This window comes from Ascochyta rabiei, chromosome 11 (genome assembly GCF_004011695.2).
Source record: "Ascochyta rabiei chromosome 11, complete sequence".
Classification (NCBI taxonomy): domain Eukaryota; kingdom Fungi; phylum Ascomycota; class Dothideomycetes; order Pleosporales; family Didymellaceae; genus Ascochyta; species Ascochyta rabiei.
The window spans coordinates 598,298-612,846 of NC_082415.1; the positions used below are offsets into that span (position 1 = coordinate 598,298).

General features: G+C 56.1%; 5 protein-coding genes across 6 annotated transcripts, besides 11 other annotated features; 3 read left to right on the forward strand and 2 right to left on the reverse strand.

Moving 5' to 3' along the window:
• Nucleotides 1-1,023: 1,023 nt before the first annotated feature.
• EKO05_0006794 (uncharacterized protein) lies at nt 1,024-2,327 on the reverse strand (the record flags this gene model as incomplete). Of its 2 annotated transcripts, XM_059636886.1 has the most annotated exons (4): nt 1,024-1,109; nt 1,160-1,429; nt 1,481-2,111; nt 2,238-2,327. In XM_059636886.1, 4 exons carry the CDS (start codon nt 2,325-2,327, stop codon nt 1,024-1,026), a joined length of 1,077 nt encoding a protein of 358 aa, XP_059492869.1. The 2 variants fall into 2 exon arrangements, with proteins under 2 accessions (XP_059492869.1, XP_059492868.1); XM_059636885.1 differs by having other exon boundaries at nt 1,160-1,423; nt 1,481-2,327.
• A 267-nt stretch (nt 2,328-2,594) lies between these two features.
• Nucleotides 2,595-2,642: a tandem repeat.
• Nucleotides 2,643-3,147: 505 nt separating this feature from the next.
• Nucleotides 3,148-3,192: a tandem repeat.
• Nucleotides 3,193-3,633: 441 nt separating this feature from the next.
• Nucleotides 3,634-3,687: a tandem repeat.
• A 77-nt stretch (nt 3,688-3,764) lies between these two features.
• Nucleotides 3,765-3,802: a tandem repeat.
• Nucleotides 3,803-4,068: 266 nt separating this feature from the next.
• Nucleotides 4,069-4,081: a tandem repeat.
• Nucleotides 4,082-4,146: a tandem repeat.
• Nucleotides 4,147-4,162: a tandem repeat.
• Nucleotides 4,163-4,212: 50 nt separating this feature from the next.
• Nucleotides 4,213-4,250: a tandem repeat.
• A 262-nt stretch (nt 4,251-4,512) lies between these two features.
• Nucleotides 4,513-4,545: a tandem repeat.
• A 349-nt stretch (nt 4,546-4,894) lies between these two features.
• EKO05_0006795 (uncharacterized protein) lies at nt 4,895-5,185 on the forward strand (the record flags this gene model as incomplete). Its single annotated transcript, XM_059636887.1, has 2 exons — nt 4,895-4,961; nt 5,058-5,185. 2 exons carry the CDS (start codon nt 4,895-4,897, stop codon nt 5,183-5,185), a joined length of 195 nt encoding a protein of 64 aa, XP_059492870.1.
• Nucleotides 5,116-5,170: a tandem repeat.
• Nucleotides 5,186-5,538: 353 nt separating the features above from the next.
• Nucleotides 5,539-5,587: a tandem repeat.
• Nucleotides 5,588-7,148: 1,561 nt separating this feature from the next.
• On the reverse strand, nt 7,149-8,309 carry EKO05_0006796 (37S ribosomal protein S9, mitochondrial; the record flags this gene model as incomplete). Its single annotated transcript, XM_038940798.1, has 2 exons — nt 7,149-7,240; nt 7,421-8,309. 2 exons carry the CDS (start codon nt 8,307-8,309, stop codon nt 7,149-7,151), a joined length of 981 nt encoding a protein of 326 aa, XP_038797329.1.
• A 270-nt stretch (nt 8,310-8,579) lies between these two features.
• Nucleotides 8,580-10,065, forward strand: EKO05_0006797 (3',5'-cyclic-nucleotide phosphodiesterase; the record flags this gene model as incomplete). Its single annotated transcript, XM_038940799.1, has 3 exons — nt 8,580-8,609; nt 8,681-8,870; nt 9,044-10,065. 3 exons carry the CDS (start codon nt 8,580-8,582, stop codon nt 10,063-10,065), a joined length of 1,242 nt encoding a protein of 413 aa, XP_038797330.1.
• Nucleotides 10,066-11,781: 1,716 nt separating this feature from the next.
• EKO05_0006798 (3',5'-cyclic-nucleotide phosphodiesterase) lies at nt 11,782-13,659 on the forward strand (the record flags this gene model as incomplete). Its single annotated transcript, XM_038946222.1, has 1 exon — nt 11,782-13,659. The coding sequence occupies one exon, from the start codon at nt 11,782-11,784 to the stop codon at nt 13,657-13,659; it is 1,878 nt and encodes a 625-aa protein (XP_038797331.1).
• Nucleotides 13,660-14,549: the final 890 nt, after the last annotated feature.

The following is a 14,549-nucleotide window of genomic DNA, read 5'->3' on the forward strand; positions in this document are numbered from 1 at the left end:
AACAACAAAGCAACAGACGCAACGGTACCAACAAGTTGCAAATAGCGCTGCACGTAAAGAGAGTTTGCAGTGAAGCGTTAAGAGTGTCTATGATGCTAATTCGTCCATGATACATTTGCTGCCCGACTGTGCAGCTCAATCATGCCGCTTCATGCCGTCATTTCAAGTACAACCACCCCACAATCCCTGACATCCATAGGTAGTTCACGCCTCTAAAGCTTGGGCTCGAGCGAAGGAATGTATGTTCATTGCCACCCAATGTCTCAGCGGATACCCGTTTCCGAACACCTTCCGATCTCTCTTGGTGCAGAGTTCGAGGCCACCAGAAGCTGCAGCTGTGCATTGACAGACCAGTGACTTTTTGCATGCCGCTACGTCCAGTCTCCACAACGCCATCACCCTAATCGTTTCCCCACTCATTATCATAGATTCCGTAGACCGACCAGCGCCTGCGCAGACCCGGATGTTCCAGCATTACCTAAACCCGGTTAATCGAACAGCCATACCCAATTCCAAGATATGCCCTTCTGTTCTTGCCTGCGCCCCATGCCCCAACTACCGTACCCACTTATCCAAAAGTCGTAGAGAGAACACTAATCCCTTGGCATGCATGGTCCGAAGTGGAGGAGAAGAGAAAGCGAAGAGGTAAGAAAAAGCGGTAACGCAACGCGGAGCGAGGGCGCCATGAAGCAGCGCGGGGCCCGCGAATGCCAATACGATTGATGCAAGAAAAGCCATGTGGAGAAAGCCGCCCAGAACAGTACCTATCCGCTGTCGTAGCAGCGCCCACCAAAGTCTAAGGAACCAGAAGAAATGCAAAGCAAGAAAGCCACAGATGCTGCGTACTTGATACATGTACAGAAGAAGAAAGACAATACCCGTGCACGACGCGTCGGAACAGAGAATCAGAGTATTAGGTGCATCTCGACATGGTGCGCGCGGGGCCGTGAGCTTTGCAAAAGACGGCAATGCATAAGCAGCCACAATACGGAGAAGATCGGTATCGAGGATGGGGTGATGAAGTTACCGTCTGCGCGTGTTCGCAGTGGGTCGTTGGGCTGAAGAGCCGGCGCCCACTTCTTCAAGGAGATCCAGGCAAGAGGTCAACACTGGTGGGGGTCAGCAATACACTAGCTGTGATAGACGTGGTGGTACTTACTCGCTATGATTTCCTCTTCCCATACACCCATCTGATAGTCGACCAGACCGTGCTTCTCCATGTTGTCGCAGTTCTTGACGAGCTGGGTACCCATCTTCTCCAGTGTATCGTAGTCGATGAGCGTCTGGGGCGGCTGTGGCCGCTGACCCGCGTTGATCATTTCCTGCGTCATAGCCTTCTGTTTCTGCAATGTCGAGAGCCAGCAGGTATTGAATTCTTCCCACAGCTTGAGGCGCTGCGCGTAGTGGGTCTCGTCGTCGCGCACTAGGCCTGTAGTCAATTCAGCTGCTCGCTCCATCCTGTGCTCTCGAGGAAACTCACCCAACGTCTCGGCCCAGTGCAGCAGCCATTCCGACAGCCTGTGTAGCTGCGCTCCGGCTTCGCTGACACGCCCATCATGCACAAATTGGAACGTCTTCTTCAACTCGGTCTGGTAGTTGTTGTAGAAATCATCGTACTCGTTGCCGCTTCCGTGCTGCTCGCTATAGTTGCCCTGCTGTGAGTAGCCGGCCTGAGCGGTGGGCTGGTGTGGATCTGTCATTGCGCCGGCGGCGGTGTAGGCGGGCGCAAGCGGTTCTCGTCCGACCGGGGCCTGCTGCGCTGTATATCCTAGCGAGGGGTACTGGGAAGGGACGTTTTGCGTTGCAATGGCAGACGCAGGCGCGCTCGTGGGACCACCCTCGCCAGCCACATTGTAGTATTGCGGTTGTGCGACCCCAAAGCCGGTGCTGAGGACCTCTATTGCCGAGTCCCTGTTTTGCTGGTACGGTTCCACAGGCTCATACTGTGACGACCCTGTCGCAGAGCCCTGCGCGCCAGCCACACTGTACATGACATTCTGGCCATAAGGCGAGTATTGCTGCGCTGCACGCTGCTGCGGTTGTTGCTGGTCCGGGCTGTAGCCTTGCGCGCCGTAGGACACGCCGGAGGATTGGATCGACGAGCCGACAAACTGTGAACCTTCCCCGTAAGCGTAACCATAACTCTGCGAGCTGGGGCGGCTGCCAGAAGAGGGCGCAGAGGTGGGTGGGGCAGGTGCAGTCAGGGGCGCCTGTCTGAAGCGATCGGATGCGCTTACCACGGGATATGAACTCTGCGGTGGAAGCAGCGTGCCTTGCTGGCTCGCGTAACCTGAGTGGTTTTGCCGCGGCCGACGGTCATTGTCCATCCCACACAGCCGGGGCTTGAGCTGCAGACTGAAGGGCGGTTCGAGCGCCCGATACCCTAGGGGCGAGACTGGCGGCGTCGCGTAGTTGGCCAGCTTGCAGACTTGTTACAAGACCGCAAAGGGCGCAAAAGATGGGAGAAGCAGGAGGAGGTGGGCTGAGGCGAGGTGGAGTGCTTGTCTTGAGAGGCGACGATGGTAAGAGCTTTGCTGGATGGAGAGGCCAGGCGAGACGAGTCGACGGTCAAGAAGGGATGGTGCCTGAGCGTTGGGAGAGAGGGGAGAGAGGGGAGAGAGGGGAGGGAGGGGAGGGAGGGGGAGGGAAAGGTGACGTCCGAACTCGATGAAATAAGATGTTCGCAGCAACCGGCGAACGGATGATATACACACGAAGCCGGCGCGTCGACAGGTGCGCCAATGGAGCCCGAAGAAGTCAAAATGGTAGCTGCGGGCAGAAGTCTCACGGACGCGTGATGTGTCCGGGGTATCCTCGCACGGCTGCGACGAGGATGGGGGCGCCAGCGATACTGGCAAAACCCGGAAGACTGGGTCCCGATGTGGAAATGTTGGAGAAGAGGCGATCGTGAAAGTGGGCCAGCTAGACACGTAGCCCCACGCTGACAGGAAATGGTCAAGCAAAAGCAAGCGTGGAGAGGGCTGTGACTTCTGGTGGTGAAGCACGGCGGGGGCGTGCGGCGTTTGAAGGGCAGACTTTGCACGCAATTGAGTTTTTCAGCGAGTGGGGAGACAGACAGGTCGGTCAAGGAGATGGTCTCCAGCAACTCCAACGTCTGTGGGCACTGGTAGCTTAACGGCTCTGACGGGTGTTGGTGCTGGTGCTGGTGCTGGTGCTGGTGCTGGTGCTGGTAGCAATACAGGCAGCGTCTTAGACTCTTGCACGCGCACTGGGCGGCGGGCGGCGGAGGAGGACGGACACAGCAATTGCGGGAGGGAAGTGAAGCGGTCGGTCCGAGAGCAAGGGAGAAAGTGCGACAAAGGCTCAAAGGATGCTCGCACGCTGCTCAAAGGAGACGGCCAGCGGCGGTGGTGAGGGTTCAGCGTGCAAATGAAAGTGGTGACAGCACGGACGCCAGACCAGCGTCACGGGCGACGAGCAGTCGTTTGACGAGACGCTCGCTGTCGGCTCGCGGCAGCCCGGACGGAGCAGGCGTGCAGCGGAGGCCCTGGCGGTAGCAGGGCGAGAACAGGGCGGGGGTGCTTCAGTGCTGGGGTGGGTGTTGAGGCTGGGTGAAGTGAGGGCGCCGAGCCACATTGGGAGCGTGCAGGAGCTCAGCGCATCAGCTCGTGTGGAAGCTGGGAAGCTGGGAAGCTGGGAAGCTGGGAAGCTGGGAAGCTGGGAAGCAAGAGAGAAGTCGGCCACGCGCCACGCCGGCGAAACCAAATGTAAATACAGGAGCCAGGGGGGGGGGGGGGGTTCACGGACTAGGGGACTAGGGACTAGACGACTACTGTCTAGGTGGAGGCCCCAGCATGGCAGGCAGACGGTGAAAAGAGTGGATGTGGCTGCACGCCGGGCGGACGAGGGCTGGCGAGTAAGGCGAGGGCGTGAGCTGGACTGCGGCATACACAGTAGGTGCGTAGAGGCCCAGGGCGAGAAAGCGCGAAAGCGAGAAAGCGAGCGTCCATCGTGTCCGATTTCCGAGATGGCCGTGGGAGCTTAATTGGGCGGGGCTAGCAGGCTCCCTGTAAGCCATAGTTACAGATCGCCGTGGTGGATCGGCGCCTGGGCTGGGCTGGGCAGGGCAGGCAGGGCAGGCAGGGCAGGCAGGGCAGGCAGGGCAGGCAGGGCAGGCAGGGCAGGGCTGGCCGGGCAGGGCAGCCATTACTGCAGGGCATCACCGCGTCTGGCGTCTGGCGTCTGGCGGTGGTAGCCGTGGCCGTGGTCGTGGTCGTGGTCATGGTCCGGGAGCAGCGTGTCCACCACATGCTGTCAACCGGACTGCACGCACGCTGCACTCCTCTTGTCTGACACATGGGCGCTGTTCAGCTTCTCATGCGCAACGCTGGTTCCATGGTTGCCCGGGCTGTGCGCGGCTCCACCACGGTCAAATGTCGCCGTGCTGCTGGGTCGAGGCAGCGCGCCTTTCCTCGCACTTGTCCATCGCCTCCTCTGCGCCTCGTCCTCGTCGTCGACGTTCCTCAGCGCGCTTGGCGGCTGTTTAGTGGTGACGACGACGACGACGACGACGACGACGACGACACGTGAGCCATGTCAGCTGAGGCACAGAGGCCCAGGGGAGGCCCAGAGGAGGCCCAGAGGAGGCCCAGAGGAGGCCCAACCGTGGTGTGGCCAGCACGCCGACCGGATGTGGATAGACAGCGATGCCTGGGCTCGTTGCAAATACGTTTCATGCGCCAAACGTGGTAGACGGCGATCGCACGGCTGATTCGTCTCTTCGCTCCCAGATCATCAAACGGCTGTCCCACTCGTGCGGTGTCGTGTGTGCTCGCTGCTTTGTGCCCCCCCCCGTCTTCATGCCACAGAAACGGCGACGGCACTCGGTCGTATCCTTCCTTCCCAACAGCATGCTAACCACCGCCAAAACGACATGACTCTCCTGTGCGCGCTCCCGCACCACGCCAAGGATCGCAGGATCGCGCGCATCGATCATCAAGGTAGATCACCCACTGCGCTCCAGCCTCACTCGTCGATCCCAGGCGAAGCCGGCGCTCGGTGGCCCCTCATGACCAGTGCTGACGCAACGTTTACAGCGTGCGCACTGCGCATTCCATCTTCTTGCCAATCTTCTTGCCAACAAGAATACCGCCGAAGCTGCAGAGCTGCAGAGCTGCAGAGCTGCAAAGCTGCAAAGATGCAAAGCTGCCGTGAGATGCAATAGAGCGGCGGCAGACCAAGCGTGTCGGAGGAGGCTCCTGCATGTCTCACTGCCTCGACCGCGTGCGCCCTGAACACGGCTGTCATCTTCCTAATCTTCAACGCCCAGATCCTTCTGCGGCACCCATCTCGACACATGAGAGTCCGCTTCGGCAGTGCTGAAAAGAGAGCACAGTGGGTTGCATGACTCGCTCGCGGCGCTCTTGGCTCGTCACCCTTCTTTGGCAGTCGTGCACCGCTCGCCACCCACGTGCCAGCACCGATGACCTTCTGGAAGCAAACAAAGAACCCACTGTGCCGTGTGTTTTTGGAGGACCGCTCATGGAAACAAGCGTCGTTCGATCTACCTAGACTAGGGTACAGTGCGGTGCATCACAGCACCTACCGTACCTACAGTACAGTACAGGCATCCCACGGCCATGTGCGCCACTCCTTCAACGGCGATGATCTGGCGACCCCGGCTCCCGTATCACTATGCGCGAGGGAAATGACACAGGGCCGCGGTGAACATACTTCGAGAAGGTTTCATTTGGTTCCATGTCCTTCGCACGGCCTGCAAACGCAATGCCGACCGACAGCCCTACCGGCTTGCGAGTCAGACGGCTTCATTGCATCTCACGACAAGTTGTGTCTGTGAGTGAGTGAGTGAGTGCTCTCGAGTCGTGCGCTGTCTCAAGGAACGAATACAAGGCTGGTTCGGCGCTTGCCCACATCAGGGCACGATGCCTCACTAGCCTGCACGCGCTGGACAAATCGTCGTACGCCCGTTGAAGCTGTCTCCGCCTTACCCGCTGCCGTTGACGAGACGCATCCAAGCGAATTTTTAACGAGTAAGATCGTGTGCAATACGGAAAATCTCCAATTGGCGCGTTTGCAGGCCGATGGAGAAGCCCGCATCCACTTGCTGTGTCACCCTCTGCCACACCAGGCCCCACGCACCATGTGAGCCACAGCAAAGTACCACGCGTGATCCGCGCCTGAGGCCGGCTCGTGAACAGCAACCACGTTCAGATTCAGATCGAGAGGTGCGCTTGTCTGCGATCTGCACGAGGACCCGTCCAATCTCGCCTCCAGAATCAGTACGTAATCATCCAGCCAGTAACACGTCTCGCTTGACAGCAAGCTCGACGTCACCTGCACAACAAAGGGGAACATCGGGGGTGCATGGTCGGGCCAGCAGTTTCCCATGAACTCGTTTGCAAGCCACCTCTATTTTGCAACGCGAAGGACCGCCAAGCTTCAGGCAGCTCACCGTGGTAACGTCAGGCCTCGTCAACTCTGACACGAGATGCAAACCGAATCCGAGGTGACAGGAAGATCAACCTTGGGTACACCCGGTTTTACCCTGACCGCATTCCAAACGTCTGGCCTCGAGGAGTCACACGACATAGTATGAAACGTCTCCCCGAATCAGTTTCAATCACGCATGCTGGGGGCTGTTATCTTGCGACAATTGTGGGTTACAAGAAACCGTTACCCACTGCACGAAAGGTGTCCACGTCTCATCAGTCGCTTACGTGACTGCAAACACTTATTTCATCCGGGTAACAGAGCAAGCCGTCCCAGACTACCCAGGGCATGAACATGCTGTGCCATGCACTTGGATCAACTTGTTGGGTGAAGACGCTTACGTGCGCAATGGGCCGTCGACGGCGTCTTGTTACCCATGATCAGCTTTCTGCAAGATACCGGCTGTGCTCTTCGTCTAATCACTCGGTTGCCTTCCTTCAGCGTTTGATGGTGTCGATGATCCAACCATGGAGTCCGATGGTCTTTTGTGCAGCATCCATCAAACCTCCAACACATGGACAGATATAGTACCTGCGTCTGCCACAGTGTTGCACGCTGGTGATGAATCTATCAGCTTTGCGCCATGCGCATTATCCATCTGGACCATCTTACATTCGACTACGCTAAACGTTAACAAGTATGCGGATACACAGGACCATGTACAAAGAGGAACGACCTCAACGCTTGACCCAGGTAGGCATCTTGCGAGCCTTGACGTGCCCAGGCTTCTTCCTTTCCACCTTTCTCGGGTCACGAGTGATGCAGCCGGCTATGTCAGGGTCAGCGAACATGTACTTGGCGAGCGCAAGGTCGGTGGTTTGACATTCTGCGTGAAGCGTCCGCGTACGCCTGTATCATGTACATACGGTTTCTGACGAGTGTGTGGAGGAGGACAAGAAAGGAAAATAGAACGCGAACAAAATCAGGGGTGAAGAATCGTTCCACTCACCTCGTCGCAGGGCTGGTTTCAGCGCCGGTTCATGCACGAGCAATGCCTTCGCTACTGCCAGTGTCATGGCTTCGGCCTGGCCAGTTGATCCGCCGCCCTGTACCAGACCGAACAAGTTGTACTTGTCGAGTCGCTGGGTCGCCTTCAGCGCCCAGACTGCGCTCTCTCGATGATGCAGCCGCCCAAAGAATTCGGTAAGAGATTGGCCGTTGATCAAGACCTCACCCTCGCCCTCAACGAGCCATGCGACCGCAGAAGACGTCTTCCTCCGTCCAACACCCTTTGCCCTACCCAGCTCATCGATGACACCAGGCTTTGGCTTGATGTCGCCAGGCTGGCTAGGTTTCTTGTAGCGCTGCATCGCCTGCACAACCTCGTCGGGCATCAGTTGCGGGTGAATGCAGTTCAGTCTTCGTAAGATGTGCAGCATCTTGTGGAAGCGCTGTGTCTTAACAGGCTCGTTGGTCATGATGCGGTACTGCTCGACCGTCTTCCACGCGACCTTGGGTGCTTCGGCATTCGGTATCGTGGGCAGTGTGGCGACTTTGCGGAGCAGGGCGGAGAGCGAGAGGAAGTCGTCGGTGAAGGTGGGCTTTGCGCTGAAGTACGAGGGTGATGCAGGCACGATGCGCAGGGCCCGCAGGTTCTTGCTGCCCTTGCCGCCGTCCTTCCCTTCGTCTTGAGCGTCGAAGTCGAATGGCTTTGCGGCTGTGAAGGGCTCCTGGACCTCGGTCTCGACTTCGGCCGGCCTCGACGTGGTCATGGAGATGTATCGTGGTGCTGGGAGAACGAAGCTGCGTCGTGCTGCTCGTTCGCATTGCACCCTCGACGCGCTTCCAAACGAGTTGACGGCTCTCGATAGGCCTTGCGCCAGGTTTTTGCACACCATGGTGTCGTGTCGTCAAAGGGAGATGCCCGTGTGCGTACTGCTATTGGGCTGGTTTTGGACCGCCGGTGTCAATGGGCCTGCACAATGCGGCTGTTGCTGCTCCTCAAAATCTCCCGCCAAGGCTGGGCCTGGCGCTAGGCAGCTTTGCATCTAGTGCGAAGAGAAAGCGAAAACCATTAACCCCGCCTCGCTGCAGACAATGTTTTTTCTCTCCTCCAACGCCTTTGCTTCCCCTGATTGTACAGTTCCGCCTACGGTTAACCAGCAATCATGTCTTTCGGAAAGATCTACAGCTACAGCGTAAGTGGCTTCGCCGCGCAGCCTCGTGCCACAGTCTGGGTGAGGGCCGTAAACTGACAGCCCACCAACAGGGCAACCCGCGCACCACGTCCCTCCTCGCTGTCGCAAAGGAGAACGGCCTCGACATTGAGTTTGTCGACACAGAGCCTGCCAAGGGCGTCTCTGCCGACTACCTGAAGATCAACAAGCTCGGCAAGGTCCCCACCTTCGAGGGCGCCGATGGCTTCGTGCTCTCTGAGACCATTGCCATCGCTGTCTACCGTGAGTACCCCGCACGCCCTTTTGCTATGGCGCTATATGATGTGCGAATGTCATTCATTCAGTTATCCCTGTCTGAAAACTACTGTTGAAAAAAATTACACCCTGATCTACCCTGGCGGCACATTACCACTTTCTACCCGGTCTGCAGTGACTCAGTTGCTGACCCCTCTCAGTCGCGTCCCAGAACGAGAAGACCAGCCTCCTGGGCAAGACCAAGCAGGACTACGCCACTATCCTCCGATGGATGTCCTTCGCCAACACTGAGGTCCTCACCCCCCTCGGTGGCTGGTTCCGTCCCATCATCGGCCGTGACCCCTACAACAAGAAGAACGTCGAGGACTCCCAGAAGGCCGCCCTCAAGGCCGTCCACGTCCTCGAGGAGCACCTCTTCACCCACACCTACCTCGTTGGCGAGCGTCTGACGCTTGCCGACATCTTCGCCGCCAGCATCGTTGCCCGTGGCTTCCAGTACTTCTTCGACAAGAAGTGGAGGTCCGAAAACCCCAACGTCACTCGCTGGTACGAGACCGTCTACAACACTCCCAGCTACTCGGCTGTTGCCGGCAAGCTCGAATTCATCGAGGAGGCCATCAAGAATGTCGCTCCCAAGAAGGAGCAGGCACCCAAGGCCGAGAAGCCCAAGGCCGCCGCTAAGCCCAAGGCTGCTGAACCTGAGGAGGAGGACGAGGCTCCATCTGCCCCTAAGCCCAAGCACCCCCTTGAGGCTCTTGGGCGCCCTACCTTTGTCCTTGACGACTGGAAGCGCAAGTACTCTAACGAGGAGACCCGCGAGGTTGCCCTTCCTTGGTTCTGGGAGAATGTCAACTTCGAGGAGTACTCCCTCTGGACCATTGACTACAAGTACAACGACGAGCTTACCCTCACCTTCATGACATCCAACTTGATTGGTGGCTTCTTCGCCCGTCTCGAGGCTTCCCGCAAGTACCTCTTCGGTTGCACTTCTGTCTACGGCCAGACCAACGACTCCATTATCAAGGGTGCTTTCCTCGTTCGTGGCCAGGAGGCTCTTCCTGCTTTCGATGTCGCTCCCGACTACGAGTCCTACGAGTTCACCAAGCTTGACCACACCAAGGAGGAGGACCGTAAGTTCGTCGAGGACCAGTGGTCCTGGGACAAGCCTATCGAGGTCAACGGCAAGTCCTACGAGTGGGCTGATGGCAAGGTTTTCAAGTAAATGCCTTGCTTTTTAGTGGTGTTAGATTTGTTAATGATGTGGATGATTTTACGACCTGGAACCGGATAGGTATGAGGGATTGTGGATAGGTATAGTGGATCAAGAAGACTGCTATAGCTTGAACATAAAGGGAAAAGAACCCACATGTTCGCGATGTCCAAACTCTAGTCCTTTGCAACAATGTGATCCTGCATGTGATGACCCCGACCGAGCCTCAGGGAACTGACCCTCACGCGTCATCGACTAGTAATGTTCAGCCACTCATACCAAGCTTGTTACCAGGGTCTGTCATTTCCTAGAGTGCGGGACACAAGAGTGCAATCTCGGTGATCATACGAAGTAGCGTTAGCATATTGGCAAAGGTCTTAATTAGTATTCTTTAGTTAGAGCCAACACCACCAGATATTTTACCCACGTCCAGCAGTTGTCCTGTGTCTACTGACGAGTTGCAGCCTTTACTGTGAAAGATAAGTAGTAGCAGTCACTCTTTCCCGCAACATGAACAACTGGGTCAGCTCGCACCGCAGGCCTCGGCCAGTCAAAGGACCGACTTCATCGACCTAGCCCTCAGGCACCCTGCATTGATGACCCCGACCGTGAAATTGGTAGCAAATTAGGCTTCTTCGCCTTCACAACCCTTGCCAATCACATATATTCGTGCAGGCCGTCGTCAGGTGCGCCTATCAAGGATGCGCTAGGAGACGCTGTGCATTGGTACCCGCATCTGGCTCAGCTAGTTGATAGCACGCGACATTCCCTAGCAGTCATTCTGTCGGCCGCTCCGGCTGTAATGAATTCCCGCTTCCTACAGGCCACAGGCCTTCCCCACTAGGCGACGCCCGGGGGGGGGACTCCCGAAATTCTGTCCAGGAGACAGAGACGCTTTGAAAGACCAGCGCTATGCCGCCTCGATCATATCAAGACATCGGGAGGCTCGAAGGCTCGATTTGACCTCGACCGTTCGCAAATCGTTTGTGGCGTTCGTAGGGTAATTTATTCTTGCGTTGATTGGTCGAGCGTGAAGGACAAGCAGCCGCAGTCACAGCTTTGTTGGCACAACAGCGCCGAAAGGCACGGCAGGCAAGGGCGTGACTTCTTTCAACCTTAGATCCTCGAATTTTAACATCTTCGTACTTTCAGTGCTTCGAAACTTCCACGCGGCGCGCAGGCTGTGACACAGAACGTCATAGTCGACATCACATCTTGTGCGACGCTTGTCGACCTGGGCAACGCAGTTCCACCGCGAGAGAGCGTACACGATCGTCGCCGTTGCGTGAAGCTTAGGGCTGCAGATTGCATTTCAAACCTAGAGGCTGGGTAGGACTGTGAAAGAGCTTGGATCACCTGGATTGACTCAATCTTAACCCAAGGCCCGGCTGCCTGCATCGAGGGGTCGTGGGCCCGGCCTATCCGCGTGTGCGACGTCGACGTCGATTGAGGGCGTTCGGCGCGCACAACAGTTCTGAATCGTAGGAGAGTAGCTAGCTTGTGTGTCGCAAAAGGCCTTACCTACCTGTGATTTGGAAGTTGGAAGCATAATCCCGAAGCTGATAAATAAGCTGTCTCGACATCACGACGTCTCCATTCTTTGCCATAGAAGCGGGGTGCGCATTTCGCTTGTCCTGCTTAGAGGATCAAGAGAATCGACAACGGCGAAGTCGCAGTTGGCAATCTTCATTATAATCATCGTATAGGGGGTGAAGAAGCGCTGTGGGCATGAAGGACAGTGACGGTCACAGAGAGGTTCGAAGATCGTCCAGTCATAGTTACGAGCCAGCTATTCAGGTGATCTGTTTAGGTGCTGGTGGTGGACCGACCGAAGACAATGTAACCGGATTCCTCGTGCGTTCGACAGCCACCAAATGGTCCAAGAACTCGGTCTTAGCTGTGGATGCAGGCTCGCATCTCGCTGCTATCACTCGAATTTTGGAACAACACTTCCCACTTGTTTCAGAACCGTTGTCTCAGTCACCATCAAAAGTGGATAGCATTCATGATGACGGTGTTCAAATCAACGATAACGGGACATCGCCAACGACTGAACACATTCCAACCGACGATGATGACGATTCAGGGATCGAGACGCCGGTGTCGGAAGATGGAATGCCACCGGAGATAATAACGTTACTAGACGGAGTATTTGCTGGACTGCCATTTCCAAACGCAAGCGCAAGAGCCAATGCACTACACGTTGTGAGAGAACATATATCGACTTACTTGATAACACATCCACATTTGGACCATCTATCTGGGTTTGTTATAAACACCGCAGCCTTCCATAACACATCACGTCCGAAAAGGTTAGCCGCACTTCCTTCCACAGTCCACGCTATCAAGACGCACATCTTCAACAACATCATCTGGCCCAACCTTACGGACGAAGATGGAGGTGTTGGACTTGTTTCTTTCCAAAGACTCGCAGAAGGGGGTAACATTGCCTTAGGTCAGGGCAGAGGAAGGGGATATATTGAGGTTTGCGACGGCCTAGGCGTAAAAGGCTTCAAAGTCAGCCATGGACACTGCATGCGGGGTCCAGGGCATGTACATCGCGGTTCCAATGCAGGCTTGCAGGAGACACCAGGACTGCAACACACTGTTGCCGCCTTACATCAAGGAGAGATTCGAGAAGGACGCTCGCACAGCATCTCCATGCCAGTACCACACAGTCAACCAGGAACTCCGGGTACGGGCCCGTTCGGTGGTGATCATGATCGAAGGTCCAGCCATGTTGCCGCGAATACTACTATACCAGCCGACCACTGCGTGATCGACTCATCAGCCTTCTTCATACGCACTGAGTCCACATTGACTACACCCACAAAAGAGATTCTCATCTTTGGCGACGTTGAGCCGGACTCTTTATCCCTTTCGCCGCGCACCGCACACATCTGGAGCGAAGCAGCGCCGAAGATTGCATCCGGTATACTTACGGGCATCTTTATCGAATGCAGCTATACAAACGCACAAGCCGACGCCGTACTCTTTGGTCACCTAGCTCCGCGCCACCTACTCGCAGAACTTCATAACCTCGCCGATATGGTCAGAGAAGCCCGAAGAGAGCACGAACAAGCGCGCGAAGCAGCACGGCAAGGTCGTAAACGTAAGCGCGCAAGCCAAAACTTGCTTCTCGATGGCCCCGTGAAGTCACGCACGTGGCACCCCGGTATCAAGAACTTCGACCCGTCACTCTTTTCCATACGTCCCCCCTCCCAAACCGATGATGACCTGACAGACTGCGCACCCAGCAGCGGTCCGACTGGCACACATACTCCCAACCCACATGACGCTCACTATGCCACACCCAGTCTCCCCCAAAAGCCGTACGTCTCCCACTCATCAGCAGCAGCAGCGCTGAATCTCAACAACGTGAGTGCTGGCCACAATCGTGCGCTACTATCCACAGCATTTGAGGCGCCACTCAAGGGGCTCAAGGTTGTGGTCATCCATGTCAAAGATCCCTGTGACGATGGACCGCTAGTAGGTGATACAATACTCAGACAGCTGCAGGAGGGCGAGATGAAGATGAACGGGGATGGAATGGGGTTGGGATGTAGTTTCGAGATTAGTAAGAGTGGGGATGCATATTGGTTTTGAACGTTTGTAAGGGTGTGGAGAAGAGGCCAAAGGGGATCCGATCACCCCAGTGCACTGAGAATTGGAGTTTGGGGTGGCTCGGTAACGGCTAGGGGCTTTTTTTCTTGTTTCCCACATATGCTCGTTATGTCATATTTATTGACGGACATTATTCTTATGAGTTGGTTGATTGAAACTTAGGCAATGAAGAGTGTTGCACGACCATGTGGCGCGCCCGATGTACCTATCCAGGACATCTGGGATTTTGCCAGATTATTGTGCGCGTTATCCTTAATCCCATTTGGAATCTTCAATGTATACCTTCAGTGGTATATTCAGAAACCTACTACCCCGTCCATTGGCAGGATCTGGCTGTAGCTTGTGGAGTTCCGTTTTCGTCCACATTTCTGCTCTCTTCACTCAGTGCGCCTGATAGTGCACAGCTAGATTTGTTCTTCAGACATACGTCCCACCGCAGAATCTTCTTTGCATACATTCTCAAATAGTGCGCTGAAATGGGTCCCTGTCGAACCGCCACTGACACAGTCTCCCGGGACTTGTCTGAGCTTCTGACCCTGGTAGTACTGAGAGAGGCGGAGCGTGGTGTGGCACACTGTTCGGCAGTCTCGCTCGGAGTGATGGAGCGAAAGTCTGGGCGAGGAATGTCCGACCTGATGGGACCGTCCAACTTTGCTGATCCTTCATCAAGACTTTGATTGCGGAATGATATCGCGACTTCAGTGCCACATTGCTCGAGTGGTTGAGATCGAATATTGATGCGCCCTGTTGGACTTAGGTACTCGCTTTCATTGCGTAGTCCTTCCCTTAAGAACGCGTAAGCATGCCGTTCTCGATGGCGCCTGCAGTCAGTGAATCAACTGTCGAGTAAACACCTAAAAATTGACATGGGG